The sequence below is a fragment of the Salmo salar genome, chromosome ssa13 (genome assembly GCF_905237065.1).
Source record: "Salmo salar chromosome ssa13, Ssal_v3.1, whole genome shotgun sequence".
Taxonomy (NCBI): Eukaryota; Metazoa; Chordata; class Actinopteri; order Salmoniformes; family Salmonidae; genus Salmo; species Salmo salar.
The window spans coordinates 22176129-22195850 of record NC_059454.1 but is presented as its reverse complement, the minus strand read 5'-3'; the positions used below and the strand labels follow the sequence as shown (position 1 = coordinate 22195850).

The following is a 19722-nucleotide window of genomic DNA, read 5'->3' as shown; positions in this document are numbered from 1 at the left end:
CTTTACCTCACATTACATTTCCACGTTCTTTAGCCTTGCTTCGCATATTTGGTCGTTTTTATGTCCATATGTTTGTGTGTGCTAATGAGAAATTCTGGCACTTCTTCATTCAACATGTTTGCATCTGATAACCCTGTGAAATTAGTTGCCATAGAAACCCATCTTTAATTACAGTATGATTCATCCAGCTGAAACTTGATCACTCAGTGATGACACCAAACAACAAATAAACTCCGTCCTCCTAAGTGTTCTTGTAAACAGCCCAAAAGAGTTAGAGACACATTGGATTCACAAGAACACTATTCACTAGACCTCTGTCATACCGGCTTTCTTTCTCGACAATTGACAAGATAGAATATGTTTCAATGAAACCTTCACAGATTAAGGAAAGTTTGTCCATGTTCTGTGAATGTGGGTCTACTCTTGACTCAGAGAGATCACAGATCTGATAGGACTGATTAGAGTGACAAGACTGTGTGTGTGTGTGTGTGTGTGTGTGTGTGAGTGAGAGAGAATGAGTGTGTGAGTGTGCCAAGACCTCTGGACACCTGAATTATGCCTAGCTAGAACATCAGAGCATGTGAGTGTTTAATGTCAAAATGATCTTAATAAATTATTTGGCAGTAGAATGTACACAGCAGACCTTACAGTGTAGGGCTATTCTAGGACTAGGGAGATCTTACTGCATAGCTCACTATGAGTTGGCAGACTGGGAGACACTGTATTGGGCTAAGGATCTGGAATTCCCCTCTCTAGGGCAGTGCAAGCCAAACTCATCAACACAAGTTCCCAATGCCTCTCCTCTCCTGTTCTCTACTCCCCCAGTCTTCATGACTCTCCTCCTCTCTTCCCTTCTCTCTTCACCCCTCTTCTGCTCTTCTTCCAAATTTATACGCTCTTTTCTTCCCTTTTTCCTCCTCACCTCTTCTTTCCTGATGGTCTCAGTTCCCACCCAGCCCTGCCATATTAAGCAGCTCTGATATTGAGGAAGGCCAGTTTTTAATGGAAATCCGTTTTTTTGTGCCTTTAAGGGGTTCCAATCGGACAACAATGAGGTCCATTCAATAGCTAGGGACAATTACATAACTCTGTGTGACGCTGGGCATGCAGTGATTTACACACACACACCCACCAAGCTCGCCAGCAGCTAACTTTTGTTGTGTGGAGGAATTCAGAGGGTCTGGGAGAAAAGCCTGTTGTGTCCACTTTCATCAGGAAAAAAAACACACAAGACTAAACTAAACTGGGAGCCTGTTGAAACGTTATGGCTTTCCCCAGCCCAGCCATCACAAAACAGGCTTTCAGTCCCCATGACGTCCTCTCAAAGCCTCTCAGTACAGGCCTCTGGTCTCTTACCGCAACTCACAGCTTTTAAATCAAATGTGCTGTTAGGATTTCAACATGGGTATGTACTGGTTCATCTAATGCAAGGGCATTTTGACACATTTTTGACACATTAGCACTCATAGACGCTGTATTTGGAGGGATACCCACATGGATGTGAACACATGCATATATAATGAACGACAACATTTAAAGATGTATGTGCACATGCTGTGAGGTCCAACATAGATGAACACACACACAGGCACACGCTGTATACAGGTGGAGACTCACGGTTGTGGGGGAGGGAGGTGGAGAAGGGTCAGCAGTTATCAGGTTGAAGATGACCTCCATGATGGGGGGATGCATGGAGCCTCACACAGCCTCATCGACACCTCAGAGGGAAGGGAGGCATCAGTCTGGCCCATAGGAGATGGCCACAGCCAGGAGGAGGAGTACTGAGCCAAGGGTGTTCTCATCACATTGGACAGACTCACTGACTGGTCCTCTTGGAACAAAGTCCACTTCACACAGGGAATAAAGAAAGAGGGTCTAAGGTCCACTAGACAAAGTCTGTGAATAACCACTGTAGAAGCCAAAGGAATGTATCAAGACTGATCCACTGAGTCTACTGTCCAGCACAGGGCCTTCTTCAGAAGCAGAGTCCACTGTTCAACCAGCCCATCCAACACCAGACCCCACTTTCAGATAGAGACCAAAATCCAGAGACCACAGTCACCACGGAGTCCACAGCCTTAGGAGACCCTGCTATCAGCCTGTCCTGCTATCAGCCTGTCCTGCTGGCAGCCTGAGAGACTGATAGAGCAGCAGCTCTGCTGAATCCATGCTTCACTGATCACACACCCTACAGAGAGGAGAGAGTCCAGCTAACGCCAAGCCTGTGGAGCACACACACATGCTTCAGCGAACACAACACCACAGGGCACAGCGCTCCTGGAAGAACAAGTACTCCTCGCAGCGTCGGGTGGTCCCGATGAAGGCTCGGAATGACAAGAAGTGACAGTTGAACTGAATAAAGTTGACTGCAGTTTGAACGCAGGGTTAACCGAAGGAAGGACTGACAGAAGATTGAACGTAGGGTTAACTGAAGGAAGAGTTGACTGCAGTTTGAACGCAGGGTTAAGTTTTCACAGTCCACAGGGTGTAAAATCTACTGAGGGAGAAAAAGAGAGAAAGACAGACCCTGAGGACGGATGTGAGGGGATCGAGGGAGCAGGGAGGAGAAAAGAGCCCTCCAGGAGCTGTCACTGTGTGTGTGAGCGAAAGAACAAGAGGGAGGGAGAGAGGGAAGCGAGAGGGGGAGCGAGTGAACAGGGAAGGGGGGAAGAGGGAAAGTATTTCATTCTGACACAGTTTTTGGGCCAGTGAAATTCCGCAGTTGGCTATCTGATGGAGAAAACATCTCATAAGAGTAGACACAAACTGTCAAGCCTGAGCCAATTATCTTCCACAGCTTCAATGTCACAGCCAATGAGCACTGACGGCAAGCACACTGAAAACAACTACCTCACATAGCCTGCATACAACGACCAATGAGCTTTGATTAAACTAAACTCTCAGCCAATCAACTCTCACAGCCAGAATGCCCTGCTTTCGTTTTAACACATCTCTTAGTGAATCATCTGCCTGAAATCCCAATTAGCCTTGCATCAGAAGCCTATGATCTCATCTCTGTTCCTACTGGCTACTGCCACTGGGCCTGATGTCACTCACCACACATCCACATTCCACATACTGTAGAAAACATGTCACAGTCCTAAACAAAACCAGTGTTGTTCATTTGGTTATGGCTGACTAGGTTTTCTATCTGAGGAAACAGAATCAGTTTCGCTGAGAAACAGCTACACCATAAACCCCTTTTCAGATTATACAGTCATATGACCAACAAGACCATAATGTAGAAGTGTGTGTGTGTGTGTTTGTATACCAATTGCTCACAACCAATTAGGGGGAGAAGCGAAGCGGGGCACGTAGGGGGGTAAAGCAGGTGGAGGGCTGCCAAAGAGCCTCTGTACAGAAATGAATTCAGGGAGGGAAAGGAGGATGGAGAGAGAAGGAGAAGGGAGGGCAGAGGGATGAATAAAAGGCTTTAATGAGGGACTGTGGGGAGGGAGGAAGGGAGGGAATGGGAGGGACCCACATCCAGAGAGAGAGAGGCTAGAGTTTAGGGGAATGGCAGCTTACATAAGAGTAGGCCTCAGTTATTCTGAGGGTTCTGGGAGTGTGTGTGTGTGTGTGTGTGTTGTGTAATGAATGAAAGTGGGCACATGGCTGCTTGCAGGCTTTAGAAATCAACCCCCCTGCACTATTACCAAAGACACAGACAGGCCTATTGTCAAACTGCCCATCACTAAAGCAATATTCTCTTTATCTGCTATCCACTGTCAACGACGACCATTCATTCAAGCCTCTGAAGTGATACATTTACAAGTAAAAGGACCCATGAGCACCAACATGTGAAGTTTATAGGAGCATGTCACATTGGGTGTCAAATGAAAGATAAGAGTTTATTTGTTTGACTTTTTTATTAAGGCATATACATTTTTCAACAATTTTCCACCCTAAAAATGTGGAATAAGCAAATGCTTTGAACTCTAGAGACAGCAGGAGCGGTAGAGTTACTCTCAATGATCGGCTATGAAAAGCCAACTGACATTTACTCCTGAGGTGCTGACCAGTTGCACCCTCGACTACTACTGTGATTATTATTATTTGACCATGCAGGTCATTTATGAACATTTGAACATCTTGGCCATGTTCTGTTATAATCTCCACCTGGCACAGCCAGAAGAGGACTGGCCACCCCTCATAGCCTGGTTCCTCTAGGTTTCTTCCTAGGTTTTGGCCTTTCTAGGGAGTTTTTCCTAGCCACTGTGCTTCTACACCTGCATTGCTTGCTGTTTGGGGTTTCAGGCTGGGTTTCTGTACATCACTTTGAGATATCAGCTGATGTAAGAAGGGCTTTATAAATGCATTTGATTTCTGGTCAAACAGATGGAAAATGGGTCTTATAAAACATTTACCAGAAAAAGTCTTAAAAAGGTATTAGAAATAAATCAAAACACAAATGTTGAAGACCCCTGCCAACTATTATCAACACTTATACTTCGTTTTGGAGAAACTATTTGCCTTCTGTAAATTTAAGAAACTTTGCCTTGTGCCTTGGCGATGGCGGAGGGAAATGAAGAGTAAAATTGAATTTGGGGTAGTTCTAATATAGAGCCTACTTTTCAGGCTATGCACATTATTTGGGAGGGCTTCTGGGGGATATTTTTTTCTACAAATGTAATTAAATCTATTTTCTCTATTCCACCTTAAGTAGGTACGTCTGAATAGACTATTTCTGAAGTTGCATTTGTCATATCTGGCAATGCACTTCAAACATTAGCAGGAAGGTGGAGAAAGTGGCTGACCCAGATATGGCAAACTATTCTTTGTATTTAAGATATTTTCAAATTTCTCTCCCTCATGTGGAGGAAGGATAAGGAAAGTTCACAGAACTAAACAGTAAAGGTACACCTACCAAATAGTTGTAGTGTTTTTACTGATATCAGATTTGTTTATGAATTATTAAGTGATTAAAACTCTGTAACCAAATCGATAACGGAATTACAGAAAATTACTGCAGTTAAATTGGCTACAACAGGAAATCATAGTAGTCACAAACCACAGTTGGTTCACCTGCTACTGTCCTCCTTTCCACTGGCATACTGTTATGTTCAGCTCATAGGGTCACCTGCTACTGTCCTCCTTTCCACTGGCATACTGTTATGTTCAGCTCATAGGGTCACCTGCTACTGTCCTCCTTTCCACTGACATACTGTTATGTTCAGCTCATAGGGTCACCCGCTACTGTCCTCCTTTCCACTGGCATACTGTTATGTTCAGCTCATAGGGTCACCCGCTACTGTCCTCCTTTCCACTGGCATACTGTTATGTTCAGCTCATAGGGTCACCCGCTACTGTCCTCCTTTCCACTGGCATACTGTTATGTTCAGCTCATAGGGTCACCCGCTACTGTCCTCCTTTCCACTGGCATACTGTTATGTTCAGCTCATAGGGTCACCCGCTACTGTCCTCCTTTCCACTGGCATACTGTTATGTTCAGCTCATAGGGTCACCCGCTACTGTCCTCCTTTCCACTGGCATACTGTTATGTTCAGCTCATAGGGTCACCCGCTACTGTCCTCCTTTCCACTGGCATACTGTTATGTTCAGCTCATAGGGTCAACCGCTACTGTCCTCCTTTCCACTGGCATACTGTTATGTTCAGCTCATAGGGTCTCCCGCTACTGTCCTCCTTTCCACTGGCATACTGTTATGTTCAGCTCATAGAGTCACCTGCTACTGTCCTCCTTTCCACTGGCATACTGTTATGTTCAGCTCATAGGGTCACATGCTACTGTCCTCCTTTCCACTGGCATACTGTTATGTTCAGCTCATAGGGTCTCCCGCTACTGTCCTCCTTTCCACTGGCATACTGTTATGTTCAGCTCATAGGGTCTCCTGCTACTGTCCTCCTTTCCACTGGCATACTGTTATGTTCAGCTCATAGGGTCTCCTGCTACTGTCCTCCTTTCCACTGGCATACTGTTATGTTCAGCTCATAGGGTCACCTGCTACTGTCCTCCTTTCCACTGGCATACTGTTATGTTCAGCTCATAGGGTCACCTGCTACTGTCCTCCTTTCCACTGGCATACTGTTATGTTCAGCTCATAGGGTCACCTGCTACTGTCCTCCTTTCCACTGGCATACTGTTATGTTCAGCTCATAGGGTCACCCGCTACTGTCCTCCTTTCCACTGGCATACTGTTATGTTCAGCTCATAGGGTCACCTGCTACTGTCCTCCTTTCCACTGGCATACTGTTATGTTCAGCTCATAGGGTCACATGCTACTGTCCTCCTTTCCACTGGCATACTGTTATGTTCAGCTCATAGAGTCTCCTGCTACTGTCCTCCTTTCCACTGGCATACTGTTATGTTCAGCTCATAGGGTCTCATGCTACTGTCCTCCTTTCCACTGGCATACTGTTATGTTCAGCTCATAGGGTCACCCGCTACTGTCCTCCTTTCCACTGGCATACTGTTATGTTCAGCTCATAGGGTCACCCGCTACTGTCCTCCTTTCCACTGGCATACTGTTATGTTCAGCTCATAGGGTCACCTGCTACTGTCCTCCTTTCCACTGGCATACTGTTATGTTCAGCTCATAGGGTCTCCTGCTACTGTCCTCCTTTCCACTGGCATACTGTTATGTTCAGCTCATAGGGTCTCCTGCTACTGTCCTCCTTTCCACTGGCATACTGTTATGTTCAGCTCATAGGGTCACATGCTACTGTCCTCCTTTCCACTGGCATACTGTTATGTTCAGCTCATAGGGTCACCTGCTACTGTCCTCCTTTCCACTGGCATACTGTTATGTTCAGCTCATAGGGTCACCTGCTACTGTCCTCCTTTCCACTGGCATACTGTTATGTTCAGCTCATAGGGTCTCCTGCTACTGTCCTCCTTTCCACTGGCATACTGTTATGTTCAGCTCATAGGGTCACCTGCTACTGTCCTTTCCACTGGCATACTGTTATGTTCAGCTCATAGTGTCTCCTGCTACTGTCCTCCTTTCCACTGGCATACTGTTATGTTCAGCTCATAGTGTCTCCTGCTACTGTCCTCCTTTCCACTGACATACTGTTATGTTCAGCTCATAGGGTCTCCTGCTACTGTCCTCCTTTCCACTGGCATACTGTTATGTTCAGCTCATAGGGTCACATGCTACTGTCCTCCTTTCCACTGGCATACTGTTATGTTCAGCTCATAGGGTCACATGCTACTGTCCTCCTTTCCACTGGCATACTGTTATGTTCAGCTCATAGGGTCACCCGCTACTGTCCTCCTTTCCACTGGCATACTGTTATGTTCAGCTCATAGGGTCACATGCTACTGTCCTCCTTTCCACTGGCATACTGTTATGTTCAGCTCATAGGGTCACCCGCTACTGTCCTCCTTTCCACTGGCATACTGTTATGTTCAGCTCATAGGGTCACCTGCTACTGTCCTCCTTTCCACTGGCATACTGTTATGTTCAGCTCATAGGGTCTCCTGCTACTGTCCTCCTTTCCACTGGCATACTGTTATGTTCAGCTCATAGGGTCTCCTGCTACTGTCCTCCTTTCCACTGGCATACTGTTATGTTCAGCTCATAGGGTCTCCTGCTACTGTCCTCCTTTCCACTGGCATACTGTTATGTTCAGCTCATAGGGTCTCCTGCTACTGTCCTCCTTTCCACTGGCATACTGTTATGTTCAGCTCATAGGGTCACATGCTACTGTCCTCCTTTCCACTGGCATACTGTTATGTTCAGCTCATAGGGTCACCTGCTACTGTCCTCCTTTCCACTGGCATACTGTTATGTTCAGCTCATAGGGTCACCTGCTACTGTCCTCCTTTCCACTGGCATACTGTTATGTTCAGCTCATAGGGTCACCTGCTACTGTCCTCCTTTCCACTGGCATACTGTTATGTTCAGCTCATAGGGTCACATGCTACTGTCCTCCTTTCCACTGGCATACTGTTATGTTCAGCTCATAGGGTCACCTGCTACTGTCCTCCTTTCCACTGGCATACTGTTATGTTCAGCTCATAGGGTCTCCTGCTACTGTCCTCCTTTCCACTGGCATACTGTTATGTTCAGCTCATAGGGTCACCTGCTACTGTCCTCCTTTCCACTGGGATACTGTTATGTTCAGCTCATAGGGTCTCCTGCTACTGTCCTCCTTTCCACTGGCATACTGTTATGTTCAGCTCATAGGGTCTCCTGCTACTGTCCTCCTTTCCACTGGCATACTGTTATGTTCAGCTCATAGGGTCACATGCTACTGTCCTCCTTTCCACTGACATACTGTTATGTTCAGCTCATAGGGTCTCCTGCTACTGTCCTCCTTTCCACTGGGATACTGTTATGTTCAGCTCATAGTGTCTCCTGCTACTGTCCTCCTTTCCACTGGCATACTGTTATGTTCAGCTCATAGGGTCACCTGCTACTGTCCTCCTTTCCACTGGCATACTGTTATGTTCAGCTCATAGGGTCACATGCTACTGTCCTCCTTTCCACTGGCATACTGTTATGTTCAGCTCATAGGGTCACATGCTACTGTCCTCCTTTCCACTGGCATACTGTTATGTTCAGCTCATAGGGTCACCTGCTACTGTCCTCCTTTCCACTGGCATACTGTTATGTTCAGCTCATAGTGTCTCCTGCTACTGTCCTCCTTTCCACTGACATACTGTTATGTTCAGCTCATAGGGTCTCCTGCTACTGTCCTCCCTTCCACTGGCATACTGTTATGTTCAGCTCATAGGGTCTCCTGCTACTGTCCTTTCCACTGGCATACTGTTATGTTCAGCTCATAGGGTCTCCTGCTACTGTCCTCCTTTCCACTGGCATACTGTTATGTTCAGCTCATAGGGTCTCCTGCTACTGTCCTCCTTTCCACTGGCATACTGTTATGTTCAGCTCATAGGGTCACCTGCTACTGTCCTCCTTTCCACTGACATACTGTTATGTTCAGCTCATAGGGTCACCTGCTACTGTCCTCCTTTCCACTGGCATACTGTTATGTTCAGCTCATAGTGTCTCCTGCTACTGTCCTCCTTTCCACTGGCATACTGTTATGTTCAGCTCAGTGTCTCCTGCTACTGTCCTCCTTTCCACTGACATACTGTTATGTTCAGCTCATAGGGTCACCTGCTACTGTCCTCCTTTCCACTGGCATACTGTTATGTTCAGCTCATAGTGTCTCCTGCTACTGTCCTCCTTTCCACTGGCATACTGTTATGTTCAGCTCATAGTGTCTCCTGCTACTGTCCTCCTTTCCACTGACATACTGTTATGTTCAGCTCATAGGGTCTCCTGCTACTGTCCTCCTTTCCACTGGCATACTGTTATGTTCAGCTCATAGTGTCTCCTGCTACTGTCCTCCTTTCCACTGACATACTGTTATGTTCAGCTCATAGTGTCTCCTGCTACTGTCCTCCTTTCCACTGACATACTGTTATGTTCAGCTCATAGTGTCTCCTGCTACTGTCCTCCTTTCCACTGACATACTGTTATGTTCAGCTCATAGTGTCTCCTGCTACTGTCCTCCTTTCCACTGACATACTGTTATGTTCAGCTCATAGGGTCTCCTGCTACTGTCCTCCTTTCCACTGGCATACTGTTATGTTCAGCTCATAGGGTCTCCTGCTACTGTCCTCCTTTCCACTGGCATACTGTTATGTTCAGCTCATAGGGTCTCCTGCTACTGTCCTCCTTTCCACTGGCATACTGTTATGTTCAGCTCATAGGGTCACCTGCTACTGTCCTCCTTTCCACTGACATACTGTTATGTTCAGCTCTGTTTTCTTTTTCTTTCTGTCGTCTGGTGGTCAAAGCAAGGGTGTGACAACAGTCTAGAAAACCCCTCCATCTCACTCTCCATCTCTCTCTCCCACTCTTTCTCTCTCTTCTCTCTCCAATAACCCTGTCCATGGACGTTGAAGTGATAGTTGAAATTTGGTTAGGCCGCCCTGGCAGAGCCAAATCTTAACCAATCATAGACAACAAAGTTGAACAAGTTTGGACAGCACTGTACAGTACAGAACATAACTGTACAGTAAAGAAAAGTAGAGTAGGAAATATTTGAGTAGAGTACAGTATAATGTACTGTATTATACTCTACTGAACACATCTACTTTACTGTACCTTACTGTACTGAACATATCTACTTTACCTTACTTACTCTACTGTGCTTTACTGTGATGTTCAAACTTATGAAACACAGATGTCTATGATTGTTTCAGATTTGGTCTGGACCAGACCAACCAAATGTGGTCTTGTTTGGGGTGAAGCTCATTACAGTAATAGCCAGTATGTAGAATAATACCCAAATATGCAAAGTAAGTATATTGCATATTTCTACCTTTGTGTACCCATTTAGGATAAATCGCCATGAACAGAATGATATTCATAATTATGCATTTCTGCAAAGTATAGATCAGGGATCCATGATGTAATTCCATTACCGAATGTAAATCCACTTCATATACTGTAGTTCAATAACCAAAATAAAAAAATTTAAACTCAAGGTGTCATGTCACACCCCATTCTTTCTGCCGACGTCTTTGAATCTTAATTTTGAGCAGATATTTAGGAGTTTTTGTAAAACGTGGTCGCATAAAAAACTGAGGGGGAGCAAACTTTGTATCTGCACAGTTCTTCCCATAAATGTGTTGTGTTTTTGTGAAATTTTCAGTGTAAATTGTTCAAAGTAGTCCAAGTGCATAGAGTTGTATGGTTTGTTAAACTTTGAAATCAATGGTTTTTGGTTGGAATACACTTGAAAGGGAAAAATCTGTAATCCTAATTCCGTTACCGTGGAATTGCCCAAGTGCTGTTGAACATCATTACAGAACAGGTGTTATCTCCTCAGTCAAACAAGGTGAGCTGGCCTGGTACAAAGGGCCTACTTAAACACACACACACACACACACACACACACACACACACACACACACACACACACACACACACACACACACACACACACACACACACACACACACACACACACACACACCTAGTTATGTTCTTCTATCCTCGTGGAGACCTAAAATGTATTTCCATTAAAATTCCTCATTTCCCTAACACCTAACATAAACCTAACCCTTACACTTACCATAACCTTAACCCAAACCCTAAACCCTTACCCTAACACTAACCCTAAACCTAACCCATAAGCTTAAAATAGCCTCTGTCCTCATCGGGATGAGGGAAATGTCCCCACAAGGCATAATTTTTCTTGTTTTACTATCCCTGTGGGGATTTTAAGCCCCCCCCCCACACACACACACAATATGAAAAGACAATGAGGAACGTGATCACATACACGTGATACAGAACAATCAAACAAACATCTTAACAGAAATGCTTTCTAGTCTTTTCTCATTAATATGTGTCAATCCATCACTCAGTGAAAGACCAGTTCTGGAGTCTGACTGACCTAACTGGTTTCCAGATGCTTTCAGAGCTGACATCACATACATTCTCCACCGCTGAATTGAGTGCCGTTGCAGTCCCAGGTCTGTCTCTTAGGAGACCAAGCTACTTGAGCAGCTATCAACGTAACCCAGGGAATATCTTTTGAGCGACTCAAGAATTATTTAGTCATTCTGTAAAACAAGCCAAAGGCATTCAAAAGATAATCCACAAGACAGGACATTCTTTAGTGACATTCCTAGGTGGCACTACCATAAATGGCAGAGTAGCCATGTTACCTCGGTGAAGCGTATAGCGTCAGTGCTCCTGAAGCAGTCACTATGGGACACCTCCCTCAGGTGCTGCATGAATGGGAGTGGGTGAAGTTTCCCCTAACCACTGACACAGAATCAGATATAATTCCCCCTGAACAGATAAGGTTGCGATTGGGGGAGGGAAATCTGATCCTAGATCTGTGTATTTGGTTAACGTCAACCTGGAGCCAGACTGGGGCAACGAGATACAGATACTGCTGACAAAGAGAGTTTACTGCCACAAACCAATAGGGCCTTATAGTGGGATGGTAGGTAACACATGAAGAACAGTGCAGATGCAAAGTTTGGTAACAGAATGACTTTGTGTTTGTACTGTTTGTGTCGTCATTCTGTTACCAAATATTATTTTTTTGTCAAGTAAATGTGTCTTTGTAAACTTTCAATGGAAATTGTTAAAAGTAGTCCTTGTGCATAGTGTTGAATGGTTTAACTTAGCAATCATTGGTTTTTGTTTGCATACAGGTTAAAGTGTTAAATCTGAGTCAGCATCATTCTGCTGCAGTAGAATTATCCCCTAAACACAGAGCTGTGTTTAATGCACTGTTTTGTCGACAGGTTGTAGGTGTGTGTGTTTATCAGGCCAGGGAGAAACAAAACCTAATTCTATAGCTAGCCATTGTTCCCATAAGCCTTAGCCCTGTCTCATTTAATGGGCTTTTGGGATATTTATCCAGCAGCCACAACATTGACCCATTTGGACACACACATAGTGAATGAGAATGTATGGGTTAAGACAAGCTGAGCTAGAATAATATTTGAATAGACCAGAGCAAAACATTAAATCATCTGACTGATTTAGGTTGGATACTCATTTGGATTTCATTCATTTGGAAAAGGAAGCCAAACGTATTCGTCACAGGCTATAATATCACCACAGTGTCATGACACAGAGGATGCTTCCAGCATTTAGCAGAGGCTCTCTAAATAGAAGGCTCTGGGTTTCAGTGTACAAGGTTATGTTTTCCAGAATAGAAGGCTCTGGGCCACTGCCCTCAGCCAGGAAACACAACCACAACCTAGAATGTTCATCTTCCTCATTCTGATTCCAAAGAGAGAAGCAAGTCCTAAACAGCTGCCAGGGTGGAACATGCCAGAAAGAGAAACCCAGGGACAACACAGACAGAACAGTTACAGGCCCTGGACTGAGAAGAAGGAAGAGAGAAAGGAAGAAGGGCAGAAAGAACATGAAAAATTAAGAACATGTAAAATAAATAGAGATAGGGAGGGGACAGAGGACAACTACGAAAGAGAAGGATAGGGAGAAAGAGAGAGAGAGAGAGGGAAAGGGAGAACAATCAGAAAAAAGAGTGAGAGGTAGACAGATCCATAAACTCCCCATCATGTGGATGGGTTATGAGTTGTCGGGATGGGTGTGTGTGTGTTGGAGGTTACGTAAAGGGAGAAGAGTGAAAGCTTTGTTTGGTCCTCAAGCCCCTAGGAGAAGAGACCCAATCTCAGGGCCCTCGAAACAATATCCTCCCCATTGAGAACAGGCTCCCCAGACCCTCATCTCCCATCAATGGGCTGGCTAGGAGTTACATAAACCACTGGGCAGATTATTAACAGAGGCTTTATGATGAAGGACGAGGGGCAGCCATGGTTCTAATGGCCAACCCAAACAGCAAGACCAGAGAAACACCACCAACAACAAAAAGACAGGCTTCCTGCTCAGTCCCATTCTCTGGCGGGTGATATGGAATTGAATAGGCGCGACCTTCTGAAGTGAATAATACGTTTTCAATGCCCACTATGAAAAACTGGATCCATAAAGGAGGCTCTGAGCAGCTGGTCTGAACATGTGAACATAGTAGAGCACAGATTGTATCTAGCAATGGTTTTGGGCCTAGCCACTGTGCCTCGGTGCAGTTGGGTGTGGTAGACTAGAACATAGTGACCCTGACTCAACACACCAATAGGGAATTTCACACAGGTTTACCTATGGTGTGCTAAAGAGACACATCTTGTCATAGATTACAGTGACTGTCGCAAGGGGGTGATTTTGTGTGTTTCCTATAGTATGGGTGTGTGTCAGTAGTCCTGTACATACAGCCCATGTGTATGAGCTAAGGTGTCCTGTTGAGTGTGTGGTTATGCATGTTCATACGTGTGTGTGTGTGTGTTTGTGTCTTCACAAGGATGGTAAGACAAGGAAAATTCGGACAAGTGGAGACATTTCGACCAGTTCCCACAAGGATAAAGGTTATTTTAAGCTTAGGAGTTAGGTTTAGTGTTAGAATTAGGGTTAGAATTTGAGATTGAGGAGTTAGGTTTGGGGTTAAGGTTAGGGTTAGGGGTTAGGGAATATAGGATTTTTAAAGGGAATCAAAGGATAGTAAAACAAATGTGTGTGTGTGCGTGCGTGTCTAGTGGTTATGGTCAGTATTTACCCGACCCGGTCCTGTTTACACCCGTTTACACCTGTTTAAACCAGTCTCATCCTGATTATGCAACACAGATACAGAGGGGTCGCTATCCCATAATGCCTTGCTGGCCATGTACAATACAGTATATAGCAGGGGAAGTGTGTTGGCCGCAACATCCTGCCAGCCTATTCATGGGCAGGAAGACACAGAGACTAGGACAATCTGTAAAAAGCTTTAGTCCCTACATGGTTTGATCAGCCCCCCCAAACACCCCTCTCCTGGCCCTGATGGCCCACTTGGTGCTCCAATCTTGACCTGGCTGGCCCCTCTTCATTAGCCCTGGTAGGTGGGCTGTTGGGGGGCTTGGAGGGAGGATTCAGCGAGTCCAGTTCTACCCAGTTCAACCAGTTACAGTGTGAACTGGACCACCAGCTAAGCCAGGACATTTGAGTTAGGGTGCAGAGTGAGCCTAGAGCGCCCTCTACAGATACTGTACAGTACTGCAGTCTACCATTGGGAGTGGTAATGTAAGTGTAGAAATCTAGCACAGGGCTTCCCAAATGGTAGGTCAGGAGGACCGACTGGTGTGTACTGTAGCAGCTGGGTCATTGTGGGTACCAGTGCATAAAGCTGGGTTTTGGTTTACTTCATAGGTCATGAAATTTAAAAAGTGTGTGAGAGAGAGAGAGAGAGAGAGAGAGAGAGAGAGAGAGAGAGAGAGAGACAGAGAGACAGAGAGACAGAGACAGAGAGACACAGAGACAGAGAGAGAGACAGAGAGAGAGACAGAGAGAGAGACAGAGAGAGAGACAGAGAGAGAGACAGAGAGAGAGAGAGAGAGAGAGACAGAGAGAGAGAGAGAAAGACAGAGGGAGAAGAAGAGACAGAAGGGGATGGGTAGAGAGAGCAGAAGAGAGAGGGAGAAGGGGATGGGTAGAGAGATAAGAAGAGAGAGGGGAGAAGGGGATGGGTAGCGAGAGCAGAAGAGAGAGGGAGAAGGGGATGGGTAGAGAGAGCAGAAGAGAGAGGGGAGAAGGGGATGGGTAGAGAGAGCAGAAGAGAGAGGGAGAAGGGGATGGGTAGAGAGAGCAGAAGAGAGAGGGGAGAAGGGGATGGGTAGAGAGAGAAGAAGAGAGGGGAGAAGGGGATGGGTAGAGAGAGAAGAAGAGAGGGGAGAAGGGGATGGGTAGAGAGAGCAGAAGAGAGAGGGGAGAAGGGGATGGGTAGAGAGATAAGAAGAGAGAGGGAGAAGGGGATGGGTAGAGAGAGCAGAAGAGAGAGGGGAGAAGGGGATGGGTAGAGAGAGCAGAAGAGAGAGGGGAGAAGGGGATGGGTAGAGAGAGCAGAAGAGAGAGGGAGAAGGGGATGGGTAGAGAAAGCAGAAGAGAGAGGGAGAAGGGGATGGGTAGAGAGAGCAGAAGAGAGAGGGAGAAGGGGATGGGTAGAGAGAGCAGAAGAGAGAGGGAGAAGGGGATGGGTAGAGAGAGCAGAAGAGAGAGGGGAGAAGGGGATGGGTAGAGAGAGCAGAAGAGAGAGGGAGAAGGGGATGGGTAGAGAGATAAGAAGAGAGAGGGAGAAGGGGATGGGTAGAGAGAGCAGAAGAGAGAGGGGAGAAGGGGATGGGTAGAGAGAGCAGAAGAGAGAGGGAGAAGGGGATGGGTAGAGAGAGCAGAAGAGAGAGGGGAGAAGGGGATGGGTAGAGAGAGCAGAAGAGAGAGGGGAGAAGGGGATGGGTAGAGAGAGCAGAAGAGAGAGGGGAGAAGGGGATGGGTAGAGAGAGCAGAAGAGAGAGGGGAGAAGGGGATGGGTAGAGAGAGCAGAAGAGAGAGGGAGAAGGGGATGGGTAGAGAGAGCAGAAGAGAGAGGGGAGAAGGGGATGGGTAGAGAGAGCAGAAGAGAGAGGGAGAAGGGGATGGGTAGAGAGAGCAGAAGAGAGAGGGAGAAGGGGATGGGTAGAGAGAGCAGAAGAGAGAGGGAGAAGGGGATGGGTAGAGAGAGCAGAAGAGAGAGGGGAGAAGGGGATGGGTAGAGAGAGCAGAAGAGAGAGGGGAGAAGGGGATGGGTAGAGAGAGCAGAAGAGAGAGGGGAGAAGGGGATGGGTAGAGAGAGCAGAAGAGAGAGGGGAGAAGGGGATGGGTAGAGAGAGCAGAAGAGAGAGGGAGAAGGGGATGGGTAGAGAGAGCAGAAGAGAGAGGGGAGAAGGGGATGGGTAGAGAGAGCAGAAGAGAGAGGGAGAAGGGGATGGGTAGAGAGAGCAGAAGAGAGAGGGAGAAGGGGATGGGTAGAGAGATAAGAAGAGAGAGGGGAGAAGGGGATGGGTAGAGAGAGCAGAAGAGAGAGGGGAGAAGGGGATGGGTAGAGAGAGCAGAAGAGAGAGGGAGAAGGGGATGGTAGAGAGATAAGAAGAGAGAGGGAGAAGGGGATGGGTAGAGAGAGCAGAAGAGAGAGGGGAGAAGGGGATGGGTAGAGAGAGCAGAAGAGAGGGAGAAGGGGATGGGTAGAGAGAGCAGAAGAGAGAGAGGGAGAAGAGGAGGGGATAGAGAGAGAAGAATAGACAGAGAGGGAGAAGGGGAGGGGATTGAGAGAGAAGAAGAGGGGGAGAAAGTCGAATTCCCGAGCTAGATTGAATCCCCGAGCTGACAAGGTACAAATCTGTCATTCTGCCCCTGAACAAGGCAGTTAACCCATTGTTCCTAGGCTGTCATTGTAAATAAGAATTTGTTCTTAACTGACTTGCCTACTTAAAGGTTAAATAAAAAAATGTAGAGACAGAGAGGTAGTTGAGCGATGCATTGGTGACCACTAGGTGGTGCTATCCCAACAGCAATGCATACCATCTCTGGGAAAGACTGTTTTCAGTTCCATCTCTCCTGACACACGTATACAGACCCTCTGGGACCATCTGCCTTAGAGCACATTCTAGAATGCCTTTGGTCGTCTGAGTAGCCCGGTCTGTGTCACTGACCAAAGCCATTTCCTGTCAACATTCCTCTTTCTTTATTACATTCTTCCATTATTGTTCCACCTGTGTCAGATCTAACACACATCTAAAGCCCTTTACATAACTGTATTGAGACATTACATAAAGACACACGTGTGAGTGGGTGAGGCGAGAGGAAAAGACAAGAGATGAAAGGACAGGAATGGTAAGACGGGGATGGATGATTGACAGCAATAGCAATTGGAACCAAGGCTAGCATACTGGGTGAGGCCATAGAATTACATTAGAACAATCAATTTAATAGGATCGTTGTAGGCCAGACTAAGTGCATATATTGTACTTGCAAGATATAAGAAAGAGGAGATTGATCTTCAATATTACTTACACCTATTCGGTCCCTTCATATATGCACATCCTAAAGGGTATTGGGGCTAGGATAAGGAGGGGCCTTAGAGACTAAAATTACGCTCTGATAGGAGGATGTGTGTAAGAACATGGTAGGCTGGAATCTGATAGGTGGACTGGCGGACAAGGCAGTGCATGACAGGTCAGACGATGGTTACTGTGTGTGTGCTCTCTTGTGTGTTAACTGGGTCAGTGGACCAGAGCTGCAGAGCTGAGCTCAGCAATCTATATCCTCATCTATTATTCATCAAATACACACACACACACACACACACACACACACACACACACACACACACGGAGTGGCAGGGAGAAACAGAACACACTCATATACACTCAGGGAGTGGCAGGGAGAAACAGAACACACTCTCATATACACTCAGGGAGTGGCAGGGAGAAACAGAACACACTCATATACACTCAGGGAGTGGCAGGGAGAAACAGAACACACTCTCATATACACTCAGGGAGTGGCAGGGAGAAACAGAACACACTCTCATATACACTCAGGGAGTGGCAGGGAGAAACAGAACACACACTCATATACACTCAGGGAGTGGCAGGGAGAAACAGAACACACACTCATATACACTCAGGGAGTGGCAGGGAGAAACAGAACACACTCTCATATACACTCAGGGAGTGGCAGGGAGAAACAGAACACACACTCATATACACTCAGGGAGTGGCAGGGAGAAACAGAACACACACTCATATACACTCAGGGAGTGGCAGGGAGAAACAGAACACACACTCATATACACTCAGGGAGTGGCAGGGAGAAACAGAACACACACTCATATACACTCAGGGAGTGGCAGGGAGAAACAGAACACACACTCATATACACTCAGGGAGTGGCAGGGAGAAACAGAACACACACTCATATACACTCAGGGAGTGGCAGGGAGAAACAGAACACACACTCATATACACTCAGGGAGTGGCAGGGAGAAACAGAACACACACTCATATACACTCAGGGAGTGGCAGGGAGAAACAGAACACACTCATATACACTCAGGGAGTGGCAGGGAGAAACAGAACACACTCATATACACTCAGGGAGTGGCAGGGAGAAACAGAACACACTCATATACACTCAGGGAGTGGCAGGGAGAAACAGAACACACTCATATACACTCAGGGAGTGGCAGGGAGAAACAGAACACACTCTCCATTTCCTCTTACACAGTCTCTCATACACACACGTACACTCACAGGGAGTGGCAGCAAAAGACAGAACACACCAACACTCACTATCTAAGAATGTTAGTATAGTCTGCAGCCTGCACACTGTCTGTGAGAGAAGGAGTACCAATCACAGTATGCTCACAAACATACAGTATGATTTAACTAATTATGGTCAAATTAACCTTCAATTGGATTAAGGAGGGTATTTTCATTGTCTTGCCAACCTTAACACAGATACAGTGAAGTGGACCAATGACAGTCAAGTGCTCTTTGACACAAAGACCGAGTGGACCAATGACAGTCATATGATCTTTGACACAGAGACAGAGTCTACCAATAACATCTTAGGTGCTGCCAATTGCCGGTGGTATTTGCCAGTGAGCAAACATGTGGGGGAAGGTTGACCAGGACATCCTCCATCCTCCCCAGAGAGTAGAGATGTGGCAATTCTCAATGCCAATGACCAGAGAGGAAGGACCAGCTGTGGACCCCAAAACAACCTCACAAAGGACGTCCACATGCACGCGCACATACACACACAAACGCCCACAAAAGCAGGCAAACACACACACAGAGACACACTGTAGTGTTCTTGACCAATGTACTTGACATGCTCTACTTCAGGAGCAGAGAAGCTGGTACTACATACATACATACATACATACATACATACATACATACATACATACATACATACATACATACATACATACATACATACATACATACATACATACATACATACATACATACATACATACATACATACATACATACATACATACATACATACATACATACATACATACATACATACATACATACATACATACATACATACATACATACATACATACATACATACATACATACATACATACATACATACATACATACATACATACATACATACATACATACATACATACATACATACATACATACATACATACATACATACACACACACACACACACATTATATATATATATATATATACACACACATTATATATATATATATATACACACACATTATATATATACACACACATACATACATACATACATACACACACACATATTATATATATATACATATACACACACATATTATATATATACATATA

General features: G+C 45.7%; 1 protein-coding gene across 6 annotated transcripts in view; it reads right to left on the bottom strand.

Moving 5' to 3' along the window:
- The window catches only part of LOC106566626 (transmembrane and coiled-coil domains protein 1), a 109711-nt gene that overhangs the window by 26093 nt on the left and 63896 nt on the right, over positions 1 to 19722 (bottom strand). Inside the window, exon 1 of one of the 6 annotated variants that reach the window (XM_014134831.2) lies at positions 1618 to 2505. The exons of the other annotated variants lie outside the window; for them this stretch is intronic. Within the exon in view, the coding sequence (XP_013990306.1) occupies positions 1618 to 1692 (75 nt within the window). The 5' untranslated portion in view covers positions 1693 to 2505. Of the gene's footprint in view, positions 1 to 1617; positions 2506 to 19722 lie in introns of those variants that run through there. 6 annotated transcript variants of the gene reach the window in all.